General features: G+C 55.7%; 1 protein-coding gene and 1 long non-coding RNA gene across 2 annotated transcripts in view; one reads left to right on the top strand and one right to left on the bottom strand.

The window, feature by feature from the left end:
* Nucleotides 1–2,062: 2,062 nt before the first annotated feature.
* Nucleotides 2,063–14,819, bottom strand: Fgfrl1 (fibroblast growth factor receptor like 1). Its single transcript, XM_027425973.2, is given in 8 exon segments — nt 2,063–2,833; nt 2,835–3,211; nt 3,425–3,778; nt 3,856–4,140; nt 4,249–4,329; nt 5,399–5,671; nt 14,044–14,313; nt 14,679–14,819. Coding segments are annotated over 7 exon segments (1,509 nt in total). The 5' UTR covers nt 14,129–14,313; nt 14,679–14,819; the 3' UTR covers nt 2,063–2,779.
* A 340-nt stretch (nt 14,820–15,159) lies between these two features.
* The window catches only part of LOC113836726, a 2,371-nt gene continuing 242 nt past the window's right edge, over nt 15,160–17,288 (top strand). The window contains exon 1 of the long non-coding RNA XR_003487189.2: nt 15,160–16,968. This is a non-coding gene — a long non-coding RNA (uncharacterized LOC113836726). The remainder of the gene's footprint in view (nt 16,969–17,288) is intronic.

The following is a 17,288-nucleotide window of genomic DNA, read 5'->3' as shown; positions in this document are numbered from 1 at the left end:
GACTGTAGGGTGCTACAGAAACACACCTGGGTCTTCAAGTAGCTGAGAGAGACCCTGGCTGCCATCCTGCATCCCCCCACACAGACATCTCAGAAGAGTTCTGCCAAGTTCTCCTAGACTTTATAACTGTAGCTCCAGCACCACAAAGCTGGACTGAGATCATTATTCTACCAGGACACAAGAAGCATTTGCATGGTATGCTACCATGAGCTGTGGGGAGAGCCGTGCCCCACACTGCAGCCCAGGTTACCACACTCTGTCCCTGATGCCTGAAGGCCAGCCTGGCTACATATGGCCCAGCCTTGTGACATCTGAGAGATCAGGGCAGCTCTTCTGAGCCCTGCCTGATATCCTGGCCAAGTCTGTGCTGTGGCGGTATCACTACCCTGTGCCTCTCTTCTGTCACAGGTCCTCTGTGGCCATGTCCCAGTCCTGGAGCAAGGCTCTGATCTCTAGCCAGATCCTCTGACTGCAGGGTGGGGCAGCCCATGTCCCTCTCCTTTGTACTACCACGCTACCCTGGGCATTAGCCCCTCCCTGCCCCCAGGGACAGCTGCAGGGCAGCTCATGGACATCCTTTGAAGCTGGAGGAGAGAGGGGTGTCACACCCAAGGGTGTCAGTCTGAGCCAACCTTTCAAGTTTGCCGGCTTTCCCAGTGAATCGGCTTATCACTGCCAAGATGGGTCAGATGAAGGCTCAGACACGGCTCCCTACTGCATCCCTCATGCACCCACCACTCACTGAGTCTCCTCTCACAGGACTTCCAGTCAGAAGCCGCTATGCCTGGCCTCGCCTTTGGGTCACCCCAAGGACAGCAGTATCCCCTCCTGACCTCGAAGTAGGGAAGGCTAGGGACATGTCCATGTGAAGAGTTTCCACAGGAGGGGTGAGCTATTTCAGCCCCTCCTTTCCTTCTGAACCCACATCCCCACAAGCATTTTGCCCCCAGCTTCCGGCAGCACACCACACTCAACACACATCCATCCCCTCTAAGCCTGAGCAGTCGGAGAGTCCGGGTGACCCAGGCCCTGGGAAGAGCTGGCCACATAGATGGATAGATAGGTGCCTCCTAGCAGTACAGCCAAGATCTAAAGCACCATATTTTGGACACTGTCAGGCTGCCCTCACAGACACAGAGGTCATTGATTCCTACCCATGTGGCACAGCAGAGCCCTGGACACATGGGCAAGATAATGACTTCCTCTTTGAAAATGTTAAAGCAACTGGGGCACAGAGTGGGGTGAAAGCATGCACCTCTACAGGGATGAGCCAATTGCATCCACATGAGGTTTTGCCAGAGCTGAGCTGGAGATGTCCCGCACTCAGGAGGCAGAGGCAGAGGCAGAGGCAGAGGCAGAGGCAGAGGCAGAGGCAGACAGATCTTTGTGAGTTTTCAAGGTCAACCTGATCTACAAAGCAAACACCAGGATAGTCAGAGCTATTACACAGAGGAGAAACCATGTCTCAAAAAACAAAACGACAAAAGAACTGCTATACATATCACCACAGGAGTACCTCGGAGGGCACTCAGCTGGAGTCCCAAGAACAGAGGTTACTGTGACCTAGGCCTGACCCTACTCCAGCTCTTACCAGCTTCCCTGCTAAGGACACACACACACACACACACACACACACACACACACACACACACACACAAATGGAACAACAAAAAGTAGGTTCCCCGCTAAGGGCAGGGGCATACACAGAACAGAGGTGATAGTACTCAGACAGATGTGTAGAGCGCCACTCTGAACAGGCCCCAGAGTGATGCAAACACACCTCACACCACCTGCTGCAGCCACTCCTGGTACACCATGAGGCTCAGAAATCCAAGGTCCCACAGAAGACAAAGCCGAGAGAATCCCAAGCCTGAGGCCTAGGAAATCCCAAGCAAGGCGGGAGCTTCCATAGAGGGAAGACACATAGGCACAGCCTCAGCTTGTGTGTACATGCAAGCTAACACACACATACCAGTAAATATATGCAAGCAGACACAAAAGTGAGCACTTGTGTGCTCACTGGCAAAAACACACAGACCAACCCCAGGTTCAAACACCAGAATGAGAAAAAGGAGGCACTTTCTTGTTTAACAAAATAAATTAAATATATGAGGCTTCAGCCCAAACTCTATATAAAATTACAGAGGCCAGGCAACCATGGACAGTGAGGATACCCAATGTAACCACAAGACCAGGCAGGTCCTAGGCCCCAGGGCAGGCCAGAGTTCCTGTGTCCCAGCCTTCCTTACATCATCATTAATATTATTTTACTTCTTAAATATAAATATTGAGGCCCTTCTCTCTAGCAAGGGGAGGGTGACTCAAACCTCCGGGCATGGTCGAACTGCTCAACCCATCCAGGATGCTGGTAGACTCCTGGGCACCCAGCATACATGGAGGCAACAGTAGCCTCCAAGGCCAGGCAGGGGCACAGGTAGGCAGGGGTGGGGGAGTGGCCATGACCACTAAGACTTGAGGGAGATTCCTTCACCTAGCCATCGCTACATGTCACTGCAAAGTCACACAACAAATCCTCCCGAAGGCTTCCAGGGTTGTGTGTGCACATGAACACACATTTGCATTTGTAAATGTTTGTTTGTGGGTTTGGCTGTCTTGGTGTATGTTCACCTGGCAGTACACACATCTATATGACCAAATATGTGAGTGCCTACCACAGGGCCCTAGGATACTCTTCCTCCATTGCTTTCAATCCTCCCAACCTGTTGCCTTGGCCCCCATATGCCTACCTCAGGGCACAGTGCTTGGAGATTTGCTGCATTTAGCACTGACAGTGGACATGCTGGGGCCGGTGAACCTTGCCCTCCACACGAAAGGGTATGTGTGCATGTGTGTGTGTGCGTGTGTGTGTGCACATCTGTGTACAGCTTGGGGTACAGCTTGGGGCCGGCAGTTGAGCCAGAAGCTAGGACATGCTGGGGGGCCATGGTGGATCCATGCTCCTCACACAGGCCCACGGCTAATGAGGACAGATCTTTGTCCCCACCTCGGTCTCGGGATGCCCCTGGGGGACGATGCCCAGGCACAGGAAGCGCAGATGCAGGGGCACAAGGCTTCTTCTTGGCCTGGCAAAGCCAGAGCAGCACAGTGCCCAGGATAAAGACAGCACCAGCCGGGATACCAATCACCACAGGCCATGGCAGGCTTGTGGTTGAAGATGAAGGAGCCACAAGAGGTCCTGGAGGTTTGGGGTCTGCAAGACAGATCAAGAAGAGGAGTAGGGAAGGGAAGGTTGTTACACTAACTGTTCAGCCAGCCCAAGTGTGAACTACATGGACAGCACCCCTGGACTCCCTATGAGGCAAGGATGGCCCACAGGGAAGGAGAAAGGACAGGGAGACCCCAGGACAGCCCAGACCAATGACAGGGACTGAGAGTGAGCATGGGGTGGGCAGCCCACACACACCTGGTAACACAGTGAGGAAGGCGCTACGAAAACTGTAGCCCATGGTGTTTGCGCCCAGGCAGATGTACATGCCAGCATCATCCTGCCGGGCCCGAGAGATGAGCAGCTTGTTGAGGTAGGAGCCATCAGGCCGTGACCACACATCACCAGTGGGCAACACCACAAACTTCTGGCCCCCCACGTCAATAGTGGAGTTGTGGCGGCCCTCAGAGCCGTACTCTACCCGCTTCAGCCACTGGATCACAGGCTTCACATCACTGCGAACCTTGCACTGCAAGGATGTGGTTCCCCCAAAGTCCACCGTTGTGTTCACAGGGTGTGTCCCTGTGAGCACAGGCTTGGAGCGGGTCCGCTCTATGGCAGGGACAGATAAACGTCAACAGAGCTCTAGGCACCACAGGCCCTTATCCTACCCCAGACCCAGCACTCACGGATTACATCCACTTTGTAGGTGGCATTGATGGCACCTGCCCGGTTGGATACACGGCATGTGTATTTGCCACTGTCTTCAGGCCTCAGGTTCTTCAAACTCAGTGTCCACTTCTTCTTCCTGTGCTCACTGGCCTCTGGGCGTGTCAAGGTCTGGTCATCCTTCATCCACATGATGTCTGGCCGTGGGTGCCCACTGGCCACACACTTGAGCCGCACGGAGCTACCTACAGGCCGTGCAATCACCCGGCGCCTCATCTTGGAGGGCTGCGTGAAGCGAGGCCGTGCTGTGGGGCAGGGGCAGCATCAAGGTCAGTGAGGAAGGTTATGTGAGGGCGCCAGGAGGATGGTCACCACCCTATTCCAAGCACACAGTCTCCCTATCCCATACATACCCCACTGCTGGTTGGCTGGGTCCTCCTGGCCCCCAGAAGAGCCACCTGGTCCAGGGCTCTCCTTTCCTGGATTGACATCATCTGTAGAGAAACATGTCATAGGGAGATCAGGTCATGGGTACAGGGGAGCCCCTTACCAGTGTCCAGCATGGCCTGGCTAAGACAGCCCTAGAACCCAAGCAGAGGCCATGGACACACCCACATGTCAGGATTCAGGGACAGCTGGGCAATGGCTGCCTGCCAGCCCCCTCCCTGGGTGCAGGTGACCCTGATAGGCATGGTGGGACTGGAGAGCCGCCCCCCATCCTGGCTCCGGGGGGTCTGCAGGGCCTGGGAGGAGGGGGCCAGGCCCAGCCAGCAGCTGCAGTAACCCTAGCCCACATCAAGGGGCCGAGTGCTTGGTACAGAGACATGGCTTACATACCGCCTGGTCATCATCCTCTTTGAAAGGATGGGGGTAGGGAGGGTGGACAGCCGCAATATTCCCATTCCAAACCCTGAGAAGGCCTTGGGGCCTGTACTGGGCAGTGATGGGGGGCAGGGTGTGATACGGGAATGCCTCCCCCCCACTGCCCTATGATAGCCGCCTCTTCCACCCAGCGTGGGACCAAGGACCAGGCTGTCCCAGGCCACCACCTTAGACCTCCACTGCAAAGAGAGTCATCCTGGCCCAGGGCCCCATACTAGGGAGCCCAGCAAAGAAGGTGAGCCATGCCTGCTACCAATGTATGGAGGGTGTGTGACCAAAGACACCTGCCCATTCCCTACCAACTGGGCGCCAGGGACAGAAGAGAACAGAGGCCATTCACTTCTTGCGGTCCCTCTGAACTCTGAAATCTGAGTCTCAAAGTCATGGCTGCCAAGGGTTGCCCTGCCAAGTCCTCAGCCCACTCCACCCTACCCCACCCAGCAGCTCCCCCTCCCCACACCCTATCCATTTCTGCCACCTGGAAGGAAAGGCCTAAGGCCTAAGCTGGGCTCAGGCTGTAAACATAGATAGGGAGGACCTCCTGGATCCTGTCTATGTCTAGGTGGATTTGGTGCAGGCTGGACAAACAGGGTGGAAGGAAGAATCCAGGTGGGTCTGCTGTACACCTTGTGCCCAGCCAATACTGGCCCCACCATAACCTCTGACTCATGCACCACTGACCCATAATGATGAGAGTATAGTTGACGCTGAGGCTGCCAAAGCCGTTGGTGGCCTTGCACACATAAACACCCGCATCCTCGGCTTCCACCTCCTTCACCTTCAGCCCTTGGGGCAGCACACGAAAGCGGCTCCAGCCACTGTGGATTGTGCGGCCATCTTTGGTCCACATGGTCAACGGTGGTGGGTCCCCCTCCACCGGGCACTGCAGCCGAACAGTGCGGCCCAGGCGGGCCACCTGCCGTGGAGCCACCTTGTCTGCCATTCTTGGGGGTCCTGCAGGAGTTAGAGGGTTTGGTTGGGGAAACACATGAGGGGAGTAAAGGCTTGACACAGGTTCTGGGAACCCCACCTGGACTCCACTAAGGAAGTCTGTTTGGTATGGCAGAGGAGGCCCCAAACATGAACCCTACTTCCCAAACACAGCAGTCCATGTACAACACATAACACTGTGTCAGTCCCAAGCACCTTGCTAGTGCATCACCATAGCAGGCAGCCTCCCAGAGAAGTTAGAAGAATAGGCCAGAGGGGTCAGGACACAGCCTAAGTCAATAATAGTTTTAAAATTTCAAACCAAGAAAACAGGGCCATCCTTTGTCTCACCAGAGAGGACCTCATGTTCCCAGGTCAGAAACGAGGAGACCACAGGAACAGGTCAACAGAAGAGGCTTTTGGCTAGTCTCTTTTTCTGCACACACAGCCTCATATGGTATCTTATGTTCCTGCTGCTCACTGTGCAAGGGAGAGCCACCTTACACCTGTTTCAGATGGAAATGGGTCAGCAGGAGCAACCACCCAGGGAAAACAGCCAGGTGTACATCTGCCAGTACTCATTGCCATATATGCTCATCAGTGAGGGACAGATGTATGTGCCCCAGGTATGAACTGGTTGTCCTGCTTATGTGCTCTGTATCTGAGTTCAGAGACAGAATCTGCTCTGGGCTATCAACCCGGGAGCCCTGACCTGCCAAGTGGCTGGACCTCACAGGTACACAATTCCACAACAAGTGTCCCTAAGGACAAGTGTCCAGAGGGTTAGGGCTCAGAGGGGTACCTGGGATACACAGGGTGAGCAAGGGCTGGGCACAAGCACTCAGTACCTTACCTGGATTCCATTCAGGGGACCTGCTTCATAAAGAAGAATCAACTGGGTCCTGTCCATGTGGGTGATAGCCCCTAGGTCATATCTGGGAGGTAGTCTGTCATTAGCTCCCAACAGGATGTTCACAGGAGGGGCACATAGCAGAGGCTCAAGTCCCAAAATCAAGACCATCCCAGAAAAGGCCAATTCCTGGGACCCATAACTCTAACTATCAGAAACACATTCCCAATCTCACCAACCCACACCAAGCATCCTTCCCCTCAGCCCCAACCATCAAGGTATTTCTGGATTGGAATGCAGGGACAGGAGTGTGACTGGGTGCCGCAGGCAGACAGTGGCCACTTTTCTGGGGGGATGAATACGGAATGTAGGACTGCAGGAAAAGTGATCTCATGAGGGAGGATGAGCTGGTGGGAACTGTAGTTATGCACCAGAGACTGTCCCAGGGTCACCTCTAAACAAAGAGAGGCACCTACAGTCCCCCATCGCACACACACGTCACATCTCTAAACTGTTAGTGAGAGGCGTCTACCAGCACATCAACGAATTCCATCAAGGACAGCTCTGGGCAGAGAACACAAGGTTAACTGAGCACAATGGTGCCAACAGGCAGTCTGTGCACGCTCAGCAGTGATGCTGCACGGGGCCCGGGGGCGCGTGGTTTCTCACGGCCGGCTGGACTTCCTCACCATGCAATCGCCCTAGCTATGTGGCCACCTTTAGCCCAGGGATGCTTCTGTGGGTGTCTTCGCACTCCGGGAGGCTGCTTTCCAACTTCCTGTGGTGCACCCACCTCTCGGGGCCCATCCTGAAGTACTAAGGTGGGTTCTAAGGAGGCGGAAGAACAGTCATCCCAAGGGCCAGTTCTCCAGTGAAACTCATGCTCAGTGGGGCAGGGAGCCATGGAAGAATAGGTCCTCCTACACCTCTACTTGGACTTACACCCACATGGCACAAACCTTTCCCATGTGTCTGAGACCCTCTTCTCCAAGCCCCATACCCCTTCCACTCAGTTCCCCTTGTCCCTGCCCTGGGCCTGAAGCTGTTACCAACTAAGCTCTCAGCATCAGCCCGCTCCCTCACCTTTCTTCATGGCTCCCTCTGGAAAGGGAAAGAGCAGAGGTGGGAAGAGGGCTGTCAGCCCACCCCTCCCATAATCTGTTCTGTCCATAGACCATCTGAGGCAACAGGGCAATGCAAGTATAGTTGTTTCAAAACTCTCCTCCTGCATCCAGTTTACAGGGTTAGAGGCTGCTGAGAGCCCTTCCCTATACCTTCATAGATTCCAGCCACGTTTCCAAGGAAACCCTGCCCGCCTCCTGCCACTGTCTGAAATCCCACCATTCACAGTGCCTCCCACGCTTCAGGTCAGTGAGAAGCTGGCCAGAGGCCTGCCTGGCCTCATGGTCCCAACCAGCCTGGTATCTGGGGCCTCCAAGCCCAACCTACGCATGCAAGCATATACATATACACTCAGTTGCCTGTAGGTGTTTGGGGGCATACCTGGGGACTGCCCAATGACCAGACTAATCTATCACCTTATACCACATAGGAAGATCTCCAGAGAAACCTAACCTCACTGTGCCTTCAGGAAGCATAACCCCTCCTGGCCTCAGACAGAGGAAGCAAAGCCTAGAAAAAGGGGTACCCAGAGGCAGGCGCCCTGCCATGACCACTGCTGAGGGACAGGGCTTAAGTGATCACCAGATGGCCGGAAGCTTGGCCCTTGGAGCCTGCCTGCATATACTGCTGGGGGACAGGCTGGCGACAGACCGGCCAGAGGAGCCAGCCTTATCCTAAAGTAAACAGTACCCTGCTAGCCCTGCCCCCACCTAGGTTCCACTGTACCCTACTGTGGGGTTAGGCCCCCAAGCTTGTTACAGAAATACACATAAGGACCCTGCTCTCAGGAGAAAGCCCAGCCCCTAGAATTCTGGGAATTTGGGCGATGATATGGCCACCTTGGATCTATATTTAACTCGGGAAACACAGCCCCCTTTGTTCTACCTGGACAGTAATTCCACCCTACTCAGTCAGTGAGGAAACTAAGGACTTGAAACTCAAGGGCAATGGGGGCATGGCTTCTCCATACTCTGCCTTAGGATAGCTGTGTGTGGGGGGGTCAGTTCTGAGCAGAGGCGTGGGGGGGGGGCAAATGGCCATGCCTGAACTTCCAACAGGGCTTGTCTGACCATCCCACCCAGGCTGGCTCCTTTAGGAATCCAAAGGATCTGAGAAAGCTCAACACATACTGGAACCTGATGGCTGGAGGCAGGCGAACACAGGTAAACTGAAGGTGGATTTGTCCAGGCCTCTGATAGGTAACATGGAGACCAAACACTGGGGCTGTGGGAGTGGTTCACAACATTAAGGCCCCAGGCCAAGGAAGAAGCTATACCAGCTTTTGGTCTCTCCACAACTTCTACGGCCAGGGCATCAATGTCCATACCTCTGAAAAACCCATACAGGCCCAGCCAGGTCAAACTAAACATTAATCCAAGAGGGAACAGCATGGGGACCGTCTGAAGGAGACACAGTCTGTGTAGAAGTTCTTAGCCTGAAGGATGTGGTAGTTAGTGTCAGGTCTAGATACCAGACTAGGGACCACAGTGGGAAATGCCTAAAAGGTCAGGCCTGAAGCCTGCAAAGTGGAACAGGCACAGCTAAAAGATAGGGTTCCAGGTCTGCTGACCTGAACTCCCCTCCTCAAAGGGCTATCTAGGCACCAGCCAGCAACTGACCCAGGACAAAGTAAGAGTGTGTAAGAACCATCTGACCAGCTTAGGCCTAGCTTGGCCCTGGTGAGCCCTGCATGGCCCTAGGAATTTCCGGCCTGAAAGGAATTCTCTGGCCAGGCAGTGAGCGTGGCTATGGGGTTGGGTCAGCTAGCTCAGCTAATCTCCTCCTGGAGATGCAAAGTGGCTGAGTAGGGGACTCAGAGTATAGAATGATGAGTCTCAACCATAGAAGGATGGAATAGGCTCACCTGGCCCTCTAGACATTTTGCTCCAAGACCCTGGATGGGTTATAGTAAGAGCCAACCCAGGTGGGGTGCCAAGGCACCTTTCCAGTGACGATGGGCCTACCGGCTAATGACTGGTAAGGCATGCCTCCATCAAGGCACTGCACTGTCCCTGGGCTTTGAGGACATAAATACCACAATACTCACAGCTGGAGCCCCAGGACAGGGACAGGTGAGAAATCCAGAGACAGTCCTCTAGGGCCAGCACATGCTGGGAGGCCAAAGCCCAGGAAATAGCAGAGATGCCCCTCAAAAGAAAGAGTACATTTGAAAGTCACAAGACCCAACTTCCCATTAAGTGTTCAGGGCCAGGCTCTGTCTTGTCTTGAGATCAAGATCCTTGAAGGTATATAACTGCATGGACATATACGCACGCACGCACGCACGCACGCACGCACGCACACAGATGCACATTTGTGACCAATAACACACAGGCCCAGTGCTGTGAGAGGACTTCGCAAAAACTGAGGGTACCCAAGGGCCAGACCCACAGGCTCTGCAGCCAGATTGGCAGGACCCAGGCAAGTGGCTATCCTAGAAACCAGGCCATCTAGGCAACCCAAAAAAGACATCATGCCCCAACAAGCTAGTTAGTGGAGCTAGCTTGCCTGTTGCCCAGCAGTGGCAATTAGGCAAGCCAGTAGGCTGTGGAGGAGAGGGTTCTCTGGAGGCACAGCCTGGTCCCCTAGGTCTATACCTCTCTCTGGAATACCTCAGCTGCCATGTCTATATACTGCTAGCTCCTAGACACTCCCTGACCCACCAAGACCACATCAGTTAAGGGCATCACCCTATAGGAGCCACATACACACGACCCATGGAAAGTAACTGCCTCAGGATCCACTGAGGGGGGCTCACCTGGACATCCAGCCCCTGACCCTCTTCTCACAAACACTAGTTTGTTGGGCAATAGTCTAGCTTCAAGTTAGGGAAACCAGAGGATTCCTGTCCATAAACCAGGCCTGACTCTGATCCTAGAAGCCCCTGATATCCAAAATCTATCAATGAGTCTATTTCCTGGACCCCAAGCTGCTGAGACAGAGGTCAAGTGTTAAGTCAACATGCCACCTAGCCCCTACAACGACTGAAGGAATGTTAGGACAGCCTAATCCAGATAGTCTAAGCAAACCCATCCAAAATCCCACAGCACTGCTGACACAGAGATTTCTTGGGGACAGAGTTGAGGGTGTGAGGGCTCCCCAGGGGCCCCAGTTGCCTGCAGCAATATGTGGCATAGAGCCTTAGCCCATATCACACTGCTACCACCAGAAGCTTCCCTGAGCAAGAAACCCAAGTTCTCTGAGGGACACCCTGGACTGTTGTCAAGGGCTGGAATCGTCCCCTGCTGTCCAGCCCCACACCTGAGCCACAACAGCAGATGGCTCTCTTCCCACCCACTACTGGAGGCACCACCAACTAGCTCTCCAGGCCCTTGGCAGCCCATACAAATCTCTCAGGAAATAAACTCCTGGTGGAAAGAGGGGTTGCACTTCCTGCTTAGTGGGAAACTCTTGCTTTTAACAGCTGTCCAATGGCATGCCGCATCTGTCTACCTCTCCCAGGCCTACCCCCCCCCCATAAGCCTACTTTGTCTGCACCTCAGCCTGAGGTTCTAGCCCCTCCTACCCCATTCCCAGGAACCCCCCTGATCTCTTCCTCCTTGTGATGTAGGCAGGAGTACTGGTCAGAAGAGCAGGTAGCAGGCAGAGGAGCGTGTCAATGAAGTATGGGAACAGGGACTTAGACACACCTTAATACCTATGTATTCTGAAGTCACCACATTAAGGCAAAATGAGAAAGAAGAGGCCACCATGGGCCAAGCATCAGGCCCTGACTATACAGAGGGCAGGTGGCCAGTAGGGGGAGCAGAGCTGTTGGGCCACAGCCAACTGCCCCCGGCACTACCAGCAAAGAGTGAGCCAAGGCCAGGAAAGCCAGAGACTAGAGGCCTCAGCTGGGGAAAAACCAACATTTCCCTAGTAAGGGCCACAGTACACGGCAGGCTGAGTGAAAGGCAACTCTGAGAGCCCAGCAGCCCATTGATCCTGCACAAAGGATAAAGGAGCCTGTGGACTGTATTTCCAGGCCTAGCCAAAGGCGACTTTGTTCAGAGCTCCCTCCCCACCCCCAGGGGGACAGTGATTTATTTTCCCTTCCAGGAATAGGGCCCCAGATGTGAATGGGAGGCTGGCCCACATCCCTACCTCGCAGGGGCTAGGCCTGGCTCCCGAACATCCACCTCACTCCAGCCACACTCTGATCAGCCACAGCCTGTGAAGAAAAGAGGCCTCCTACAGCCTGGTTAACAGCCAGGGTCAGCTCCACACAAATGGCAGCCATCATCTCCCACAGCATCTCATGTCCTCCTTCTCTATGACACGGCGCTGTAGCAGACTGCTGAGACTATGCTGCACTGGACAGTCATGGCAGGCACCCTAGCTGCCGATCAAGGCCAGCTCACTCCAAACACAAAGGCTGGGCACAAAAGACAGGAGTGAAAAGACAGGAGTCTGTGCTGGCTGCTCAGATTCTGATCCTGGAACCATCCTTATAAAAGCTCAGAGGTGGCATTTCTTGGAAAGCCCTACACTTGCAGGCTTATCTTTGAGAATGGTATTCTGTTCTGAAACTTACATTCTCATTGTGAGAAATACAACAGAGTAAACCAAAATTTATCTTTCTTCAAGTTTGGGGGCAAATATCTTAAGGCAAACTTTGTGACCAACGTTGTGAAACTTTGGGCAAAGGGGAACTTTTAAAATATGATCCGAATCTAGAGATGTACGGATTCCAATAACTGTGACACCCCAGGGAAATGGCTTTCAAAACAGCCCAAACTCTACATGCAGTTCTCTGGCCCATCTTAAGATAGAAATTGGGCCTACTCACGGAAGAACCAATGGAGAAGGAATGCATTTGGAATAACTTTGCCCCTCCAGTCCAGATTGCGCCTGAAGGAAGAAGTCAGCATAATTCAGGAAACGCCATTCTTCCTCCCCAACCACAGGGCCCTTGCCCTTGGAAGACAGCTCTTTCCAGCTCCCTAATGCTGGCCAGAGCCCTTCACAAGCATAGCCAGGGCCAGATATAAGGCTCAGTCTAAAGGCTGTAACCAAGGGAGACAAGGCAGAAGTGGTGGCCCCTGTAGGGCCATCAGCAAAAAGGTAGGGTGCTGCTTGCCCATTGCCACCCATCAATCAGCCTGAAGGTCCAGCCAAGGATCATGGCAAAGCAGAAGCCTTCAGAGCCTCCCTGGCTGACCAGCCAAAGAAGAGGCAGGTGCAGGGATGGGGGTTATCCAGATAAAAGAGAAATCAAAGACTGGACCACCAGTTGGGGAGTGAAGAGACAACTCACTCAGCATGGCCCAAGTGCCTTCATGCCCAGGACACTGTCCAGCCCAGCTGTGCCTGGACAGCCCCTACTCTCCCGGCCAGCCAGTCCCCAAGCAGAAGGGGGGGTGTAATAGTGGCATAAGGCCCACCTGGGCCGCCACCCGCGGCCCAACACCAAACGTGGCCATATAAGGCCAGGTTGGGCTCAGTGCGCCCGCGCTGGTGGCGGGGGGAGGAGATGCGAAGCCTCAGAGGACTGGTGGACAGAGCAAGGACAACTCTGAATGGCCAACACACCCAAAGTGCCCGCCTGGCCGCAAGTCCTGCCTAACCATAGGGGAGGCCAGCACCATGTCCCGTGACACTAGAACACGGCAGGCAAAAATCCATGGGCATGTATCATTCATCAGCTATGGATTCCCTTTGCCAGGGCTGAGTCTAGGGCAGAGCTCTCCACAGGACATCTAATGGGTAAGGCTGTGTCAAAGCTGTAGCGTGGTGTATGCTACAACAAAGTGGTGTGTGGCCCTGAGGTCTAATATCTTCATGTGTCTTTCTCAGAGACCAACCCTCACTGGGCGTTCTGGGGACCCCCCAGCCTCTACACTATGCTACCTGTAATTGATAAGCCAGCCAAGGGTCCAGAGCTGGGTCAGCTGAGGGATGGATCAGGGTGAGCTCCAATCATCAAGATTATCACCAACACTGTCTACATTCAGCTAACCACTGTGTGAGTCTCTACAGGTTCCCAGGGACCCAATCAGGCATTCTGTGGCCAAAGAGTCCACTCTCCAAGAAACTATGGGGTGACCACCTGCCCTCCACCTAGAAATGCACCTGAAATTATGTGTATGCAAGATTATGAGAGTATCCTGGAGGAGACCTGGGCAAGATCACACTTGGCCAACAAGTTAAGTGATTTGGGGGCCCTTTGGGTGAGGTATCAGCCAAGGAGGGAGGATGAGCTTCGGGTACCAGAGTGTGAGCCAGGTAACCCCATGAGTAGTGAGCTGGCGCCATGTGAAGCAGGCAATACTTGGGGTTAAGGATCAGGAGTGGGAGCCCGCTGCGACCGGGCAGACAAGGAGGGGAGGAGTGTGCCAGGCGGGCACTGTGGCAGGGTTCAGGGCTGGCGGGAAAGGGGCGGCGCTGCCGAGGCCAGAGCGCCAGACTGGGCGCCAGGACTCACCTCGCGCCGCCTCAGCCGACGGGAGGGCCCCCAGTAGCAACGGCGGCAGCAGCAGCAGCAGGAGCAGCGCCGGGCTCCGCGTCATCTCGCCGGCCGAACCTGGAGTAGGGGCGCGGTCACTGCGAGCTGGACTGGACGCCGCTCAGGGCTCAGGGCTCAGGGCTCAGGGCTCAGGGCTCGGGCCGACAAGACCCAGGTCGTGGCCGCAGAGCCGGGGTCCAGCCACCCTCGGCGCTGAGCTCCAGGCAAAGGAAGCGAGGCGCGTAGACGCTGAGCGTATCAAAGGCAGACAAAGGGTTTACACTAATTACCAGCCGCCCCCGCCGCCCCCTCTCAAAACACCGTCTGGATTCCTGGCGCTTGTAACTCCGGCCCTGCCCGCGGGACACACAACACCGAGCGGCCCCGCAGATAATCGCCTGCGCCATTAGCGGACAAATTTGCGCTGGGGGGGGGGCCCACGTGGGGCGCGGGCGGGGGCGGGGCGCGGGGCAGGGCGCGGGCCCCACAGGAGCAGCCGCAGCGGGAGCCCGGCCCCCACCCCGCAAAGGGATCGCGGCTCTGCCCTCCGCTGCCCGCACTCGGACCCACGCCAGCCCTCCCTCCGGGGGTCGCGGACGTACAGCCCGGCTCACCTAGACAGGGATCGGCACGCGGGTGCGCGGCAGGCAGGCAGCAGGGTCAGGGCCGGGCCCGCGAGTAGCGCGCCGCGGTCATCGCTGCCCCGGGCGCCGCATCCCGCCCCCCGCGCCCCCGGCCCGGCCTGGGCGGGGCGGCGCTACCTGAGCGCTGGCGGCTGGGGCCGGGCTGGGGCGCGGGGTGCGCTGTCCACGAGAGTAAACGGCGGGGCTAGGCGCGGGCCGGGGCGAGGGGCAGCGGGGCGAGGGGCCCGGGCGCCGCGCCGCGAGGCGTCCTTCCCTGCGGGGCTTTGTCAACTCTCCCGGAGCGAGCGCGGAGCAGCCGTGAGCTCCGCCCCCGCACAACTTCCGGCCAATCTGCGAGCCCCAGTCCTCCCCATGCCCCGCCCCTCCCCGAAACTTTGCTCCAATCCGCGCACGTGCCCGCCGGGCTCGCAGCTTAACCCTCGCCGTGCTTCCACCCTTCACACCAGCGGCTTCCCGGAGCGCGCCCAAGCCTCCCGGCCTCGCCCGTCCCGGGTGCTCGGGGAACGCGCGGCCCCGCTAGCCTCGAAACCAGCTGGTGGCCGCGGAGCCCCCTCCACACCCTCACCAGCCAGGCTGTACTCTTTCCCCTGGCTCTCAGAGCTGGCCGCTGCTGCCCTGGCTCTGCAGCCCAGGAGGAAGAGAACTGGACAGCACAAAACACTACTTGTCTTTAAATCTTCACCCTTGGGGCTTTTGTGGGTAGAAAGGGCAGCTGGGCTGCTCTGGTTTGAGACAGAAGCAGGTCTCCACTGCTGGAGTCCAAAGAGACCCTGACTTGAGCGTCTAGCCTTCCCTAGTGACCTTAGGAGGACAGATACAGTCTTATGACTTCTTTCTCCGCACCTCACCTGCTTTGTGATAGTAATCACAGGACGTGGATAAATCAACACACCCTTTTGTCTTTGCTGCTTGGCAGGTGTTTTGTTGTCCCCCAGCACCCTTCGGTCTGAAAACGACTGGTAAGTTACTCGTGATCACATGGGGTAGAACAAACCATCTGGTTCCCAGGCCTCAGAAGCTCCCTCCAGCAGCAGCTCTGTAACCCATTCCCTGCATTCTCTACCTTGAGTAATTCACCAGCCACCCCATAGCTGCCTGCCTACCCTCATTCACCAGCCCCAAAATTCATCAAAACGTGGGTCACTCAATACAAAACCCATAATAATTTTCGAGGCCTTAGAAGCCTGGGAGCCACCCAACAGGTCCCAGGAGCACTCCATTCCCAAAAGGCCACTCCTATGCTCTGCTCTCAAGGACCCTGATCCAAACAGCCTCTCTTCTCTGAGCTAAGTCCCCTCTTCCAGGAGGCCGTCCATAGAAAAATGAAACTGGGGAGTCCTTTAGTGTCCCTAGCTCCAAATTCTTTTTCTGGGCCTGGTGGGCAAATGGAGGCGAGCCTATCATGCCTCCTCCGCTCCCTGCATGAAGGTCTCACCTCCAAATCTCTGTCTCAGAAGAGCCCGATGAAACTTCTCTGGACTACCAGAGGACTTGGGCTGGCATTGGTGTCACAGACAGCCTTCAAAACAGATGGGTAGAGTGGTCCTGGCTAGTCTGAGTAGGCCCTGGCTCCACAGAAAATTTGTGAGGAGATGCCGTTGAAGCATGAAGAGCTCCAACAGGTGTGTGGCTGCCAAGGGCAGGTGCGTGTCAAGGTGGCTATGAAGTGTGGGGAGGTTAAAAGTAGGAGGTGAGCCCAAGGGGCAGGAAAAATGGGGAGGAGTTACAGGAAGGTGCAGAGACCACAGGTGGGTGAGGCTTGTTCAAAGACATAGGTGTCAGGGCAGGTGTGCCAGGGAGGGGGAACACTGCCCTTTGACTCCCTCCTGCTTCCTGGGTCCGAGTTCCCCTTTGTCCTCACTGTTCCCTACTGTGAAGACTGCCCCCCCCCCCGCACCTGTTCCCGGTGGTCTGCCCAGGCTCTTCACTCCTTACCCCTGCCCGGCGCAAGAACACGCTGCCCCCTGGCGGATGTGAGGGGTCCAGCAGTTCCCCAGGGAACTTAACCAACCCCTCCCCGCCACGTCCTGCGGGAGCCCACAGAGTGCCCATTCCTGCTGTCCGGAAACCGCAGTGCAGCTCTGGAACCTGGCTCGCCTCGCCTCGCTTCACTGCGTTTGGAACCCGAAACCGAAGTATACTGAGTGCAAACAAGCCCTGCCCCTTTAAAAGTGAAACCTAGGCGGTTGGCTACTCCGTGTCCAGTAGGCAATCCACCGTAGCATCACGGAGTTTGAGTTTGTGGCTTTTGCCAGCACAGGTAAGTCCCCGCAGTCCCTAATTCTCTGTGATCCTCATTCTCTGAGTCCCGGTAAGACCAGATTTGGTGATGGCCTAGAAACGTGGCTGAACAAGGTAGACAGTCAAGTCTACTGTGAGGAGGGCCTCTTATCAGCTGCGTAGGCTGAAAAGCACACGTGCCCCCAAAAAGATCTGCAGAGAACTGAAATGTAGTAAGGATGAGATTTGCACTCTCGCCTGAACCAATTACCAGTGGCAAATGTATGTGAAAGCCACTGAAAGCAGGAGGCATGGCAGCAAAGGGAGCAGCCCCTTTTGGACCAACAACTGTCCTTCCTC

This window comes from Cricetulus griseus, chromosome 7, assembly GCF_003668045.3.
Source record: "Cricetulus griseus strain 17A/GY chromosome 7, alternate assembly CriGri-PICRH-1.0, whole genome shotgun sequence".
Lineage (NCBI taxonomy): Eukaryota > Metazoa > Chordata > Mammalia > Rodentia > Cricetidae > Cricetulus > Cricetulus griseus.
The sequence above is the reverse complement of the archived record's forward strand: the minus strand, read 5'-3'. Positions and strand labels throughout refer to the sequence as shown.